General features: G+C 36.7%; 1 protein-coding gene across 1 annotated transcript; it reads left to right on the top strand.

Annotated features, from left to right (window-relative positions):
* Positions 1-767: 767 nt before the first annotated feature.
* Positions 768-1,415, top strand: LOC149837770 (uncharacterized). Its single transcript, XM_090008120.1, has one exon. It carries the CDS (start codon positions 768-770, stop codon positions 1,413-1,415), a length of 648 nt encoding a protein of 215 aa, XP_089864246.1.
* The last annotated feature ends 15,483 nt before the right edge of the window (positions 1,416-16,898 follow it).

Below are 16,898 nucleotides of genomic sequence, written 5' to 3'. Positions count from 1 at the left end.
GTTAAAAAGAAGGATGGGTCTTTGCGATTGTGCATTGATTATTGAATGCTCAATCAGGCCACAATAATTGTTGCCTTGCATCGAGGATCTTTTCGATCAGCTAAGGAAGGCTAGGGTATTCTCTAAAATCGACCTTAGATCTGGGTACCATCAATTCAGAATTAAAGGAGCTGATATCTCCAAAACAACTTTTTGAACCAAGTATGGGCATTACGAGTTTACTGTCATGCCTTTCGGACTCACCAACGCTTCTGCAGCCTTCATGGACCTCATGAATCGTGTGTTCAAACCCTTTTTAGACACTTTCGTAATTGTGTTCATCGATGACATCCTGGTGTACTCGGAGACCTGGGATCAACATCGCGAACACCTGATCATAATCTTGTAGACCCTGCGGAAGGAGTGTTTGTTCTCTAAGTTCTCCAAGAGCGAGTTTTGGCTCGAGGAGGTTATGTTTTTGGGTCATGCTATATCCGAGAAAGGAGTATCCGTAGATCCTGCCAAGGTGAAGGCCATACTAAATTGGCAACAACCGAGGAATGTGTTTCCTTGGATTAGTTAGATATTATCGAAGATTTATCCAAGACTTTTCCAAAATCTCTCTACCTATGACAAAACTGCTAAAGAAGGAGGCTAAGTTCGTGTGGGACGATACGTGCGAAAACAATATTCAGATGTTGAAGGAGCGACTTACTACCTCTCCTATCTTGGCCTTGCTTTCAGGACAAAGCGGCTTCTTGATCTATACAGACGCTTTAGGAACAGGCATGGGATGTGTCCTAATGCAAAACGGGAAAGTAATCGCCTACGCCTCGCGCCAACTCAAAATCCATGAGAAGAATTACCCGACCCATGATTTGGAGTTAGCAACCGTGGTCTTCGCTTTGAAGATATGGCGACACTATTTATACGGGGAACAATTCAAGGCTTTTACGGATCACAAGAGCCTTAAGTACTTATTCTCGCAGAAAGAGCTGAACATGAGGCAACAACGTTGGTTAGAATTCTTAAAGGATTACAATTTCACCCTTTCCTACCATCCAGAGAAGGCAAACGTCGTGGCTGACGCTCTCAGCTGCAAGGCTTCCGGTGTTTCTTTCAATCTATTATACGTTGATTGGAAGCTTTTTGAGGATCTGGTTTCTTGGAAACCATTTGCGGTCACGCAACATTCTATCAGACTTTCCAGCTTAGTGGCCCAACCTGAGCTTTTAGCAAAGATTTTTGCTGTGCAAAGGATTGATGCGCAATATGTAAAGCTGAAGGCTCAAGCACAACAACCTGATACCCCCTTTTGTCTGAAGGAAGAAGGAAGTTTATGGTGTAAGAATCGCCTCTGGGTCCCAAATGATCTTGTTTTGAGAGACGAGGTTCTCATGGAGGCTCACAAGTCCAGATACACGATCCACCTATGAGGCAAAAAAATGTTCAAAAACCTGCAGCGAGGTTATTGGTGGAGCGGAATGAAGCGAGACGTGGCCGAGTATATCGCCAAGTGTTTGACTTGTCAACAGATTAAGATCGAGCATCAACGACCTGGCAGAGTAATGCAGCAGATTGAAATCCCACAATGGAAATGGGAAGACATCATTATGGACTTTATCATCGGTTTGCCGAAGACTTGGAGAAAGCATGATGCAATTTGGGTGATCGTCGATCGACTTACCAAATTGGCACATTTCCTCCCTATTCACCATAGTCAGTCACTCGACAGTCTGGTGGACCTCTATGTTTGGGAGATTGTAAGATTGCACGGTGTTCCAGTGTCCATCATCTCCGATCGCGACCCTAGGTTCACCTTAAGGTTTTGGGGACAATTGCAGTCAGCCTTGGGTACAAAATTGAAGTTTTGCACCACTTTCCACCTTCAGACCGATGGGCAGTCTGAACGCACGATTCAGACTTTGGAAGACATGCTACGTGCATGCATGTTGGATTGGAAAGGAGAATGGGATTCTCATATCAGTTTGACAGAATTCGCGTACAACAACAGTTATCATGCTAGCATCGGGATGGCCCCTTACGAGGCCTTGTACGGGAAGCCCTGTCGATTACCTCTCTACTGGGACGAGGTCGGCGAGTGAAGATTGGATTCTCCGGTAGTGCTACAACACTACACTCAGCAAGTGCAGTTGATTCGGGAGCGACTCCATACTGCCCAGAGTCGACAGAAAAGTTATGCGGATCGTCGTCGTCGAGAGCTCACCTTCTCGACGGGAGATATGGTTTTTGTTAAGGTATCTCCCACAAAAAGCATTTTTCGGTTCGGGAAAAAGGGAAAGCTAAGTCCCAGATTCGTCGGATCATTCGAGATCCAAGATCGAATTAGTGAAGCAGCTTACCGTGTGGCTTTACCTCCTCAATATGCTCAGATCCATAATGTCTTTCACGTATCCATGTTGAGGAAATATGTGCATGACCCGTCACACATCATCCATTATGATGATGTAGACATTCAGAAGGATTTATCTTTCAAGGAAAGACCAATCGAGATCGTGGATCGTTGTGATCATCGCAAAATTTTTCCGCTCTTGTGGTTTCTCTCTCTTCCTTCTCTTTTCCTTTTCTAACCTCTATTCTCCTCCTTTTTGAAGGGAGAAGAATAAAAGACAGAAAAAGAAGAGAGAAGAGAAAAGAAGAGAAAAAGAGAAGAGGAACTCTTTTGCGGGGTTTCACTTGACCTTAATTTGAAAAATATTTAGCAAATTTAACTCGCCTCTGTTTTGAAAATATTGCGGGAAAAATGGACAAACGGGATTCGCTCGTCGGTACGAGGTTTGAAAGTTCCTGGTGCCTTTACCAGGGGTAATCAAACCAAGGATCGAATCTATGCCTTTTGCTTTGCCTAAATATTATCTAAAAATTTATTCTAAGTCTAAAAGATGCACAAAGAATCATGCTTGTGCAATGCAAAGATGTATGCTTCTTTTGAAAAATGATTTGGAATTCTCCAAGTTTTCTGAGATAAGCTTGATGATGGAGTGAAGAATTTGATTTCTGAATGGTAAAATCTAACTTCGAACTTTTAGATAGATCAGAGAAGTTTTAAGTTTTTGAAGTAAATCAGAGTTGGAAAAATAAATCTTGATTTTGAGAAAGAATGATTTGAAGCTGAAAATGAAAGAAAATGAAGTTTCAAAGTCAGAAATCGACTTTGAATTTTGATTTTAAACTTGGATCTAGGAAAGGAAATGAATATTTTAAATGGAATTTCAATTTCAATTTTGAAATCAGAATGGACTTGAGAAATCCAAATGGTATATAAAAAATAGGAATGGATTGAGATCTGAGAACGGAATTGGATTTGAAATCCAGACTTGGGAATGGAATTGGATTCTGGATCCTAAATAGAATTGGATCTAAGATATGGAATCCAAGATGGAATTGGGTTCTAAATCCTAAAAATGGATTTTTGGATCTCAACAATGGATCTAGGATCTGAAATCTGAGATCCAAGGTAGAGATTGGATTCTAGATCCTAGGATGGATTTTGGACCTAAAGTCTGAGATCCAAAGTAGAATTGGGTTCTGGATCCTAAAATGGATTTAGGATCTGAAATCTGAGATCCAAGGTAGAGATTGGATTCTGGATCCTAGGATGGATTTTGGATCTGAAGTCTGAGATCCAAAGGTAGAATTGTATTTAGAGAACTGGATCCAAGTTGATCTAATTTTGGATTTTGAGTTTTGAAAGTCCAAATGGGACTTTTGAATATGGATCTGTGTTTTAAAAACCGAGATTGATTTTAAAACTTTTAGAAAAAGACTTGAATTTTTTAGATTCATAATTAATCTCAAAACTTGGATTTTGAAGATAAGAAAATAAACTTGGTTTTGAATTTGAAATCAGAAGATAGATCAGAAACTTTAAAGTTAAATTGAACTTTTTGAAGTTTGATTTTGAATTTAGAATTTAGAATTTTTGGGATATACAAATAAATTTCAAAGTCAAATTGGACTTTGAATTTGAAGCTTGAATTTGGAATTTAGAAAAAAAATGAATCAAGAATTTCAAGGTTAAATTGAATTTTGAATTTGATTGAAGTTTTGAATATGAAATGAATTTGGAATTTCAAAGTCAAATTGAACTTTGAAATCTGTTTTGAATTGGAAATTTAGAATATAAAATGAATTTGAAATCTCAAAGTTAAATTGGACTTTGAGATTAAAAAAATGAAATAGAATTGAAAATGAAAGAATGAATTGGATTTTACAAGAATTGAAGATTGATTGAAGAAGATATTTACATCACTTGGAGTTTTTTTTTAAAAAAGGAATTTTTGAAAATATGATGCAGTTCTATCCTAAGTGATGAATGAATTTAAGGAATTTTGAAATTGGATTTTGCAAATCATATTTCATTCTTTACATGAATTGAAACAAGATTGAAAATATAATACATCCTTGACTATATTCATTGAATGTATTATATAATGATCTATGTTTTAAATTCAGGTGAAGAATAAAACATATTTTTGTTCTTTTATAGAGTTTAAAATGAAATTAACTCTCAATATATCCTGACTATGGCCATTGGTATATATTTTGAGCCAATTTTAAGTTAAACTCTAATAAAAGAAGGAAATATTTGAAAATATGATGATTTTTGAAGAGGATCCAGTGTGGATCCAATGTTATTTTGTAAAAGAGAAAAATCCGACAAAATAGTGTTTGTTGTACAAAGGCCGACCAGATTTTCTTGCACCGTACGCATATTAGAAATCAAAATTAGGTAAGAATTATTTGGACCAGTAGAACAAAACACCAAAATACGGTCCCATCAAGATGTACATACAGCTGGGATAGACTGAAAATTTCTACTTATCCCTAATCTTGTAGGGTCAAGGTAACAGCACCACCCATGAATCATGATGTGCTTGCAAATAATTAGTAGTTGGGATCCAATTTTTCTGAGAATTGACTTTTTCATGTGTTGGAACCCTTCAACTTAAGGAATGTTCACTCAGTCACTAGATTATGAAGAACTTCCTTGCGTCTAAAAAGAAAATAACATGTTGCTAGGATTTCAAGTTGAGCAAATAACTGACATAAAGCATCTAGTTCTCGCAAGAAAAGTGCAACATCAGTCAATCTAGAATCCAAATTTTCATCACCCTTTTGCATTACTGCGAACTAGTGAAGTTACCTTTTGCAATTTGGAAAGGTTTTGATATAAAAGCAAATTGGATTCAAAATTCATATAACTGGGATCAAATAACGTTCAGAACAAAGGTATAAACATGTAAAACCATGCAAGTATCACCACATTGATTAAAAGAACTAGTTTACCTAGAACATATAAAATCAGAAATCCTTTATTCCTGCAAAAGAGAGAAGTAAAGAGGAATACAATACCTGATATATGAGAGAAAGCTCATAGGATAAAAGGATGATCTGTATCTATTAGTCTTTGCTATGCTATTAAAATTTCAAAGGAAAATTAGCATTAGAAAACCTATGTGCATGTGGGCATGGTATTTGCGCTTTTCAATTTACCCTGCAAATTTAAATCACATTGTGACCCTGACTATGATATAATCATACATAAAGCAATAGGGGACCTAAAAGTGAGTAAACTGGAACTAAATCATGTCTAATAAATGATGTGTAACATTGTTCATTAACAGAATAAACTCATCAACTATCTTCCTCTTTCCATTTTGTTTACCTGTAATGCCCCTTTTCTCTCTCCTTTTTTTTTGATCCATGGCGCAAAGACCTGATGAAAGCAATAGGAAATTAGTAAGATTATAATCATAAGAAGTGCGACCATTGACAGCAGTACTGGCCCAAAAACTTGTGAAAGCTACACCATGATAAATGAGATCACTGACAGAGCCATAATCCTTGAAACTTCACTGGTAACTTTATCAGTAGTGACATCGGAACCCATTGAACTACATCTTTTTTTTGGTTTTTACCAGTTAATACATTGGAAAGACCACACTTCCCAGACACAACACAGGAATCTCAAAGAACAGTGAGTAACATCACGGTTGAGCTAGGAACAGGCTGCTGAGCACCATCGTGGGGCATGGGAGGAATTTCTTCATATGGTAAATTCGACTTCAAAGCTAATTCTGAACGTGGCACCATATCTTTGTGTTGTAATGTCATCGTACTGCTCTCTATAGGCCAATGTTATCATTCAGGACACTGGAGCAATACATCTTGGGGAACTGGGGGCATCTCCTTCAAACATTCACAAAATCAAATTAATTAAACAAATATATATAAGAAAAGAAAAGAAAAGAAAATATCACAGGATTATGAAACCGATAAGTCTCATCAAGGTTCGATCTTCTGAATTAACCCATTGATTACAAAGAATCTTGATGGTGAAATATGCACATGAAGAGAAAGAATGTCCATCGATTAACTGCAATCCAACCTCATAATCTATTAACAGTAAGTCAAACAATCATAACCCAAAAATAGCATCTTTGAGTAAGATAATATGCATAAAATGAACCTCACTCATGAACCTCTACTATGCAGCACTCTGTCACGTGCTTTTAAAGCACTATGATGGATCGCTTCATTTCTTCAAATGGTAATCCAGACACCAGCAATAGGATCATGAAACACACGACAAGATTCATCCCCTTTCAACATTGTCTTCACCCTTGGCTTCAGCTCTTCATAATCCTTCTTCAGTATAATCAGATTTTCATGAGCATCAAAGAGTTCACCCTTTTTCATGCCTTGATTAGAAATCGGTGAACACAGATACACTTGGCGTATATAAGATCAAACTAATGTTCACAACAGTTTAGAAACATTATTTATGAATAAAAAAAAAGTTGACCAAAGCATGACATCAATGGTACAGACTGAATTCCATGGTCATGGTACATCGTTAAGGAGTATGGTGAAGAGAAGTTTCAAAAAGGTATTACTGACTAAACCACCTGAATAACAAAAATGAAGTCGAGGTAATAAGCCTCAAAGTATTTACAGTGTGGATGACAATCACAACCATAGAAAGGTACAAATGAAGAGATGATATGCCATATGAATATGATGCTATGCAAGACCAAAACACCTGGATATGGGCTCACAATGTATAAAATCAATGAAGTAAATCATGATACTGTCATCCCGCAAATATTTCTGATCAGTAGAAAAGCCACAAGAAAGCCACAAGAAAGCCACAAAAATTTAAACTGGAATGCCAACAGGGGATCAAAGATCAGAACATAATCTGATTGAGACATTGAAATGCAGCCAAAGAAAAGGGAAGGAAAATGAATCTAACAATAAATGAAAAAAAAAGAACAAATGATGACTAAAAATGAAAGAAAATAAAAAAAATGAGAAAATCTATTGGAATACATGCATTTCGTTGATTGTGCCATCCATAAGCCGATTCTATTATAGATAGATCGACATTATAGAGAGGCTAAAAAAAAAGAAAACAGCAGAAGGACTATCTTTAGATTTTTTTATGAAACAAAAAAAATGAAAGAACAGACAAAATCCTTACCGATTCTTCCTCTTTAGTCGACTTTTGGAAGGGAATCAGAGAAGGTATGAGCACTGAAGGAGAAAAAAAGGGAAATGGGAGAGGGAAGAAGAAGTTGGAAGGAAGAAGGGGGTGCGGTGGTGAAGAAGCGGTCTTGTGAAAGAGGAGGTGCGGTGGTAGGGTGAAAACGGGTGTTGAAGATGAAGGAAGGTGCGGGGGTGAAGAAGCGGTGGGTTGAAGAGGCACATGCGACCCTTTCTTAAAGAAGAAGAGGCTGAATCCAGAGGGGTCGAGCTGTTCGAGATCAAGGGTTGATGGGGGTTCAGTTGGTGATGGGTGGCTGAAGGATAAGAATGGAGGTTGTTGCAGATGAATGGCTGGCTGAAGGCTTCGAGAGACGCGGAGAAGGAGAATGAGAGGAGTGAAAACCGACGCCCTAAATCCTCTTTTGCGACTCCTTTTAACAAAGGTTTTGTTAAAAATTCCATACAGGTCCTTATTTTTTAAGATTTTTGCTAAAGGGTGTTTTTAACACATTTTTGCTAAAAGGTGTTTTCAAAAACTCGTTTCAAAAAGGTGTTTTTTTCAAAAAAAAAGTTTTTGCAAAAGAATGGTTTTTTTTTTTTAAAGTGGTTTTTTCAAAACTATTTTTTTTTCTTTTCTATTTGTATTTTCCATTTTTTTGTATTTTTTGAAATAAAATCCTAAAGTTTTACCGGAAAACTATTTTTTTGTGTTTTTTCTAAGAAATATTTACAAAAGAAGGGTTTCAAGGCTATTTGGAAGAAAATTCTCCAGAAAATGGGTTTGGACCCAAGTTTTGAGAAAATATTTGAGTTTTAAACCTCGAATCGAGGAATATAACATGATGGGTCCAAGCGGATGCCGGACGAAGTGTCTGAGCCTTTTATTTTGGTAATTTTGAGAATTTGATTTAAAAATGGGACAAAAGCTCTGATTTAGATCTTTTATCTGAATCCGGATCCGAAATTGTATCAGATATATAAAATGAATTTAATTTCAGTAAAACTTGAGAAATGAGCTGGAATTTAAATTTAAAAGTGACTCAATTGCTCAGAGAATGAAATCAGGGGCAAAAAGGAAATATTTACAATATTTTGAAAATTTTGGGGTGTTCACGGATGCCCCTCTTTGCTACTAAGCCGGTTGAAAGCCAAGCTTAGTGGCAAAGAAACACTCCAAATTTTAAAAATTTTTGAAAAGACATGATTTTCAAGCTTAAAACCTTATCCTGAATGGCTTGGGGGGACGAAATGCTCGACAATGATATGATTCAGTGCAAAATGAGGAAATCGTGATGTGACTTTTGGCGAATATCCCGAAATGATGAAAGATAAGAATTTTGATCAAGTCTCCTGGGTGAGACAAGATCAGCCTTTGGAATGACTCAGGTTTAGCCCTTAACCTGGATGGGACGAAGATATATCAAGATAATTTGGATGGGGAAAGGAATATGAGTGGACCTTGATGGGACATTTTGGAAAATGCTTCATGAGATGAATCTCAAGTAGGATCCTATCCTGGATGGATATACAAAGCATGGATTCCTCGATGTGACGAACCATGATGGGACTGGAAGAAAACACTTCGTCGAAACAAGGGGAAACTCGTTGGAACGAGATTCAGGTTTAACTAAAACCTGAAAAAGGAAGATACCTCGATGGGTGGGGTTTAGGCTTAACCCTTAACCTGAAAGGGCGACCATATGGAATCCTCGAATGAAGAAACTCTGATGGGACCTTCAGAATTTGGACGAACAAATCCGAAAGGGGTTTTGCAAAAGGAAGAAAGAAATGGGGTTCACTAAAGATTTTGAAAAAAGGGATGAACTTGGGAGTCTCATTGCTGAGACTGAATCAACTTTTAAAATTGATGACCTCTCGCAGAAAATACAGGTTTAGCCCTTAACCTGAGTGGGTAACGACCATACGAAATTCTCGAAACCGTGATGGGACAGGAGAGATAATTCAACTGAATGAGGAAATTCTTCTGGGAATGTGAGAGATGGAAAATAAGGAGATGTGAGACAAAAATGAACGATGAATAAGGTAACAGGAGGTGAATCTTTTGATGGTGTGAAAGATGAATAAGGTGAACCTTTTATCAAGGAGACGAATCTCTCAACAAGGCGAAAGATGAAGAGGGAAAATCCTTTTGGACAGGAGCAGGTGAAAGCGAAATATAAAGATGGCAATCCTTTTAGCAAGGAGAAGGCAAATCTTTCGATCAAAGCGAAAGACAGAGAAGGCAATCCTTTTATCAAGGAGAAGGCGAATCTTTTGATCAAAACGAAAGACAGAGAAGGCAACCCTTTTATCAAGGAGAAGGAGAGTCTCTCGACAAAGCGAAAGATGGAGAAGGCGAGTCTCTCGACAAAGCGAAAGACGAAGAAGGCAATCCTTTTATCAAGGAGAAGGCGAGTCTCTCGATAAAGCGAAAGACAAAGAAAGCAATCCTTTTATCAAGGAGAAGGCGAGTCTCTCGACAAAGCGAAAGACGGAGAAGGCAATCCTTTTATCAAGGAGAAGGCGAGTCTCTCGACAAAGCGAAAGACGGAGAAGGCAATCCTTTTATCAAGGAGAAGGCGAGTCTCTCAACAAAGCAAAAGACAGAGAAGGCAATCCTTTTATCAAGGAGAAGGTGAGTCTCTCGACAAAGCGAAAGATGGAGAAGACAATCCTTTTATCAAGGAGAAGGCGAGTTTCTCGACAAAGCGAAAGACGGAGATGGCAATCCTTTTATCAAGGAGAAGGCGAGTCTCTCGACAAAGCGAAAGACAGAGAAGGCAATCCTTTTATCAAGAAGAAGGCGAGTCTCTCGATAAAGCGAAAGACGGAGAAGGCGAGTCTCTCGACAAAGCGAAAGATGGAGAAGGCAATCCTTTTGACAAGGAGAAGGCGAGTCTCTCGACAAAGCGAAAGACGGAGAAGGCAATCCTTTAATCAAGGAGAAGGCGAGTCTCTCGACAAAGCGAAACACGGAGAAGACAATCTTTTTATCAAGAAGAAGGCGAGTCTCTCGACAAAGCGAAAGACGAAGAAGGCAATCATTTTATCAAGGAGAAGGTGAGTCTCTCGACAAAGCGAAAGACGAAGAAGGCAATCCTTTTATCAAGGAGAAGGCGAGTCTCTCGACAAAGCGAAAGACGAAGAAAGCAATCCTTTTATTAAGGAGAAGGCGAGTCTCTCGACAAAGCGAAAGACGAATAATGTAAACAACTCTAGGTTGTATCAAAATGGATATTGAATATTTATTTCATTCTTGGACTAGCTAGAAAATTTTGCCAAAAAGATAAAATTATAGTTGACTCAAACGCTTGAAAAAAAATGTGCACGTAAGTGCAAAAGGCATTCCCTCTTTTACCTAGAGTATTTCCTCCATCGAGGTTAACTCCTCGGTTTTTAAGAGTCAAATTCAGAATTTTAGCGCTGATGATTTTCTTCAAGGTATCCATTTCCCTTATATGAGAAGAGAAGAAATATTCTTAGTTTCATAAAAGCAAGTAGTGAAGAGATATTGATAAAAGAATTTTGCATAAGAAAAGATGACTTCTAGCAATTTAGGCAGTTTGATATCTGAGTGTTTTCTCATGATGATCCTTTTGCACTCTTTTTAAGTCATTGAGCTTTCTTGGGTTTTACATCATCCTTCATTTTGGAGATGTCTTGACTTTTCTCTCTTTTTCAGGGAAGGGTACGTCATAAACTCCTTCATCTCGGAGATGTTCTGATCCTTCTTTTTCTCAGGGATTATATATGATATTGGCTTAAAAGGTCTTTAGGTAATATCAGAAATCAAATATCTTTTAGGGTTTGTCGGTAGGTTCATCACACTTGCCTTCATCGCGATGGTGATCTGAACTTTCCCTGGAAGGATCCTTCACAAACTCCTTCATCTCGGTAGATGATCCAAATCTTCTTTGGCCCCGGGGGTCTGCTCGCCTTCATCTTGACTACAATTGAGAGATCCCTTTTGCAGATATTTGATTTGCAGCTTTAAAATGAGAGGATATGGATTAAGTGAATTCTTTTTGTAGCTCAGGATATTTCCACTGTCTGATTGCCAGAAAATTATCTTTAAACATGCGTCATAGCCATGATCAATATCAATTCGCTTCTGGCTCTTCAACGTCATCGAATATTTCTTTTGCCAATCATACCAAGGATATTTCTCTCATCCTTTTGGTTGATCAACAGGGAAAAGACTTGAATTTTACCTCTTTTTCGCAAAAAGTTTCACCTTTTTTGGAAAGGATACTAGAGGTAATCAGAGGTGATTCTTCTCTATAGTAAGAATATTGGAATAAAAAATTACTTTAAGCAAATTGGCAAATTTTTCATGACTTCTATGTGAAATATTTACTCAATATAGATTTTGATGCGACCTTTAGTTGCAATTTATGATTTTGGACATTCTGACCAGTAAAACTGGGACCTTTCATTTAATGACTAGTGAAGGAACTGGAACCTTTCATTTAACGACCAGTAAAAACTAGGACCTTTCATTTAACGACCAGCGAAGGAGCTGGAACATTTCATTTAACGACCAGAGAAGTAGCTGGGACATTTCATTTAACGACCAATGAAGTAGCTGGGACTTTTCATTCAATCATTTAACGACCAACAAAGTAGCTGGGACATTTCATTTAACGACCAACGAAGGAGTTGGAACATTTCATTTAATGACTAGTAAAAACTGGGACCTTTCATTTAACGAACAACGAAGGAGCTGGAACCTTTCATTTAACGACCAGCGAAGTAGCTGGGACATTTCATTTAACGACCAACGAAGGAGTTGAAACATTTCATTTAACGACCAGCGAAGTAGCTGGGACATTTCATTTAACGACCAGCGAAGTAGCTGGGACATTTCATTTAATCATTTAACGACCAGCGAAGTAGCTGAGACATTTCATTTAACGACCAGCGAAGTAGCTGAGACATTTCATTTAACGACCAGCGAAGTAGCTGGGACATTTCATTTAATCATTTAACGACCAGTGAAGTAGCTAGGACATTTCATTTAACGACCAGCGAAGTAGCTGGGACTTTTCATTTAATCATTTAACGACCAGCGAAGTAGCTGGGACTTTTCATTTAATCATTTAACGACCAGCGAAGTAGCTGGGACTTTTCATTTAATCATTTAACGACCAACGAAGTAGCTGGGACTTTTCATTTAATCATTTAACGACCAGCGAAGTAGCTGGGACTTTTTATTTAATCATTTAATGACCGGATTTAAGTTCAAAACTTTTGAAAGACAACCAGTACGAGGACTGAACTTGATCTTTAGATTTAAAAACTTTAGCAAAATAACCAGTGCGAGCACCGGCTTTTTCCAACTGAGAGTCGGAAAGGAGACCGACATTCTTTTAAGATATTTAGAGATCAAGGTAAGAATGATTGCCGGGGTTTCAAGATTATCCCTTATTCTGAAGGGGAAAATAGAATAGACATTTTAAAGAGAATTTAGGAAAAATGATTCAGGTCTATCCCTTAACCTGAAGAGGAGATAGAATAGACATTTATGGAGAATTTAGAATAAAATGATTCAGGTTTATCCCTTAACCTGAAAAGGAAAAAGATTAGAATTTAAAGAGAAATTGATATAAATTTAGAAATCAATAAAGATCGATAAAACTTGTATTTGCAAAAAGAATTCTCATAAGTAGCATTGTTGCCCTTACGAGAGGTCTCAGGATTATCCCTTATCCTGAATGGAAAAAGAATTTAAGGAATTTAAAATGAAGAAAAATTGATATAAATTTAGAAATTCAATGAAGGTTTACGAAACTTGTATTTACAAAAGAATCCTCATAGGTAGCGTTATTGCTCCTATGAGGGGTCTCAGGATTATCCCTCATATTGAATGGGGAAAATAATAGAATTTAAGAAAAATGAAGAGAAATTAATATAAATTTAGAGAATCAATAAAGGTTGACGAAACTGGTATTTACAAAAGAATCCTCATAGGTAGCGTTATTGCTCCTACGAGGGGTTTCAGGATTATCCCTTGTCTTGAATGGGAAAAAGAATAGAATTTAAGAAAATTTAATGAAGAGAAATTGATATAAATCTAGAAAATCAATAAAGATTGATAAAACTTGTATTTACAAAAGAATCCTCATAGGTAGCGTTATTGCTTCTACGAGGGGTCTCAGGATTATCCCTTATCCTGAATGGGAACACCTCGGACAACGAGGGTCAGATTTATCCCTTAACCTGAAAGGGTGATGTGAAAGAATAAAATTTTGGGAGAAAATTTAAAAGAGAAATTGATAAACATTTTACAAAATCGGGAAGAATTGAAGAATTGTCTTTACAAAAGAATCCTCATAGATAGCATTATTGCTCCTACGAGGGGTTTTAGGATTTTCCCTTATCCTGAATGGGAACACCTCGGACAACGAGGGTCAGGTTTTTCCCTTAACCTGAGCGGAAACACCTCGGACAACAAGGGTCAGGTTTTTCCCTTAACCTGAAAAGGGCAGAAAGAAGATTTAGAAAATACCTCATGGGAAAGAGGCATCAAGTTTATCCCTTAACCTGAAAGGGAGAATAGATTTTGATAAAATTTTAATAAAATTGAGGGAAAAACTTGATAAAACTTGATAAAATTGATGTAAACTTGATAAAAGTATGAATAAAATGAATGAAACTGATAAAGATATCCAAATTAACTAAAAATTTATAAGATTTAAGAAAAAAAGGAGTTTTTCTGATCCTGCCTGCATATGGGATCTTGAAAGGAAAAATGTTTATTTAAAAGATAAGTGAGAAATCATTTTGGGGAAGAAAATCCACCGCAAGAATAATGATCAGCGTGAGATCTGATCCTTTAAGAAGGGGAATCATCATGAGAGATCATCATGAGGTTTGATTTCGAGGATAGTGGTTTAAAAACCAATTTTGAAAGAGAAAACAAATACAAGGTGATGATTTTGAAGACAAATGGTTTTCAAAACCTAATTTGGAAAAGGGAAAATCAACATGTTAGTTTATTTAAAAGGGATTTAGAAAAAATATTTGAATCTTTTGAAGACTTTTGCAGAAATTTTATGATTTTAAAAATCCTCATAGGCAATATCATTTCTCTCATGATGGAGGAAAACAAATTTTGAAAATAGATGACAAGGATTTAAAAATTTTGAAAAATAGCAAGCAGGATAAAAAAGATTTTAAAGAAATCAGAAAGAAAAGGCAATACACCTGAGTTTTTAAAAGAGAAAATTTTGAATAATATATACCCAGGGTTTTTGGAAAATATAAGGAAGATATATATATAATATCATTCAATCACAGACATATAAGCAAGGATGCACAAATAGCACTCCCTAAAGCTGACTCTATATGCAATATTTGAAATGGCTTATAGGACCTTAATCCTAACTCTAAGATTTATATCATCTGATTCCCATCAAGGTATGCCGATATACTCAAGCCGAGGCTCGAAGTACATGGCATAAAATATCTCTCTGGTTCTAAGGTAATGGTTTCCCAACATCCTTGAGCACCTACCGATATACCTCAGACTATGGCCCTTAGGTACGTGGTAGGGGGCGCAAACCCAAATGAGTGGTCCAGTTGTGAGGCTCTCTCCCGAACTATGGTTTAGTGAGACAACCCAGCAACTTGAAGACTGGGACAATATAGGTTGGGATGTTTTCAAAAACATGTTCAACATGCAGATAAAACCAGAAAGCTCTAATGCAAGTCCTAAAGAGATAAAATTTAAATGAATAAAAGCATACACTTGCATACATTGTTTGCATTCAATCCCTAGAATTAAGGAGTGTTGTATTTCAGACCTAGATCTAATGTGAACATGGAATAATCTCCTCAATATGGTCCTACCAAACCATACTTAAATCCTATATGCAATGATGTCAGCTTAGGACAGAGTCTAGGCTCCTAAGTTTTGCATGGAAATGAAGCTGACATAGAAAGAATAAAGGCTTAGAAAATGTTAAAGCAAAGCAAAGGCATAATTCAACCAGACGGGGACAAAGTCCCATCACGGTCGCCAAAACTGCGATCATCGCAAAATTTTTCTGCTCTTGTGGTTTCTCTCTCTTCCTTCTCTTTTCATTTTCTAACCTCTATTCTCCTCCTTTTTGAAGGGAGAAGAATAAAAGACAAAAAAAGAAGAGAGAAGAGGAATTCTTTTACGGGGTTTCACTTGACCTTAATTTGAAAAATATTTAGCAAATTTAACTCGCCTCCGTTTTGAAAATATTGCGGGAAAAATAGAGAGACGGGATTCGCTCGTCAGTACGAGGTTTGACCGTTTCTGGCGCCTTTACCGGGGGTAATCAAACCAAGGATCGAATCTATGCCTTTTGCTTTGCCTAAATATTATCTAAAATTTATTCTAAGTCTAAAAGATGCACAAAGAATCATGCTTGTGCAATGCAAAGATGTATGCTTCTTTTGAAAAATGATTTGGAAATCTCCAAGTTTTCTGAGATAAGCTTGATGATGGAGTGAAGAATTTGATTTCTGAATGGTAAAATCTAACTTAGAACTTTGAGATAGATCAGAGAAGTTTTAAGTTTTTGAAGTAAATTACAGTTGGAAAAATAAATCTTGATTTTGAGAAAGAATGATTTGAAGCTGAAAATGAAATGAAATGAAGTTTCAAAGTCAGAAATCGACTTTGAATTTGGATTTTAAACTTGGATCTAGGAAAGGAAAAGAATATTTGAAATGGAATTTGAATTTCAATTTTGAAATCAGAATGGACTTGAGAAATCCAAATGGTATAAAAAAATAGGAATGGATTGAGATCTGAGAACGGAATTGGATTGGAAATCCAGACTTGGGAATGGAATTGGATTCTGGATCCTAAATAGAATTGGATCTAAGATATGGAATCCAAGATGGAATTGGGTTCTAAATCCTAAAAACGGATTTTTGGATCTCAACAATGGATCTAGGATCTGAAATTTGAGATCCAAGGTAGAGATTGGATTCTGGACCTGAAGTCTAAGATCCAAAGTAGAATTGGGTTATGGATCCTAAAACGGATTTAGGATCTGAAATCTGAGATCCAAGGTAGAGATTGGATTCTGGATCCTAGGATGGATTTTGGATCTGAAGTCTGAGATCCAAAGGTAGAATTGTATTTAGAGAACTGGATCCAAGTTGATCTAATTTTGGATTTTGAGTTTTGAAAGTCCAAATGGGACTTTTGAATATGGATCTGGGTTTTGAAAACCAGATTGATTTTAAAACTTTTAGAAAAAGACTTGAATTTTTTAGATTCATAATTAATCTCAAAACTTGGATTTTGAAGATAAGAAAATAAACTTGGTTTTGAATTTGAAATCAGAAGATAGATCAGAAACTTTAAAGTTAAATTGAACTTTTTGAAGTTTGATTTTGAATTTAGAATTTTGAATTTTTGGGAT

The sequence above is a fragment of the Nuphar pumila genome, chromosome 5, assembly GCF_984573655.1.
Source record: "Nuphar pumila chromosome 5, dmNupPumi1.hap1.1, whole genome shotgun sequence".
NCBI classification, from domain to species: Eukaryota; Viridiplantae; Streptophyta; class Magnoliopsida; order Nymphaeales; family Nymphaeaceae; genus Nuphar; species Nuphar pumila.
This window is presented reverse-complemented; position numbering and strand designations above follow the sequence as displayed.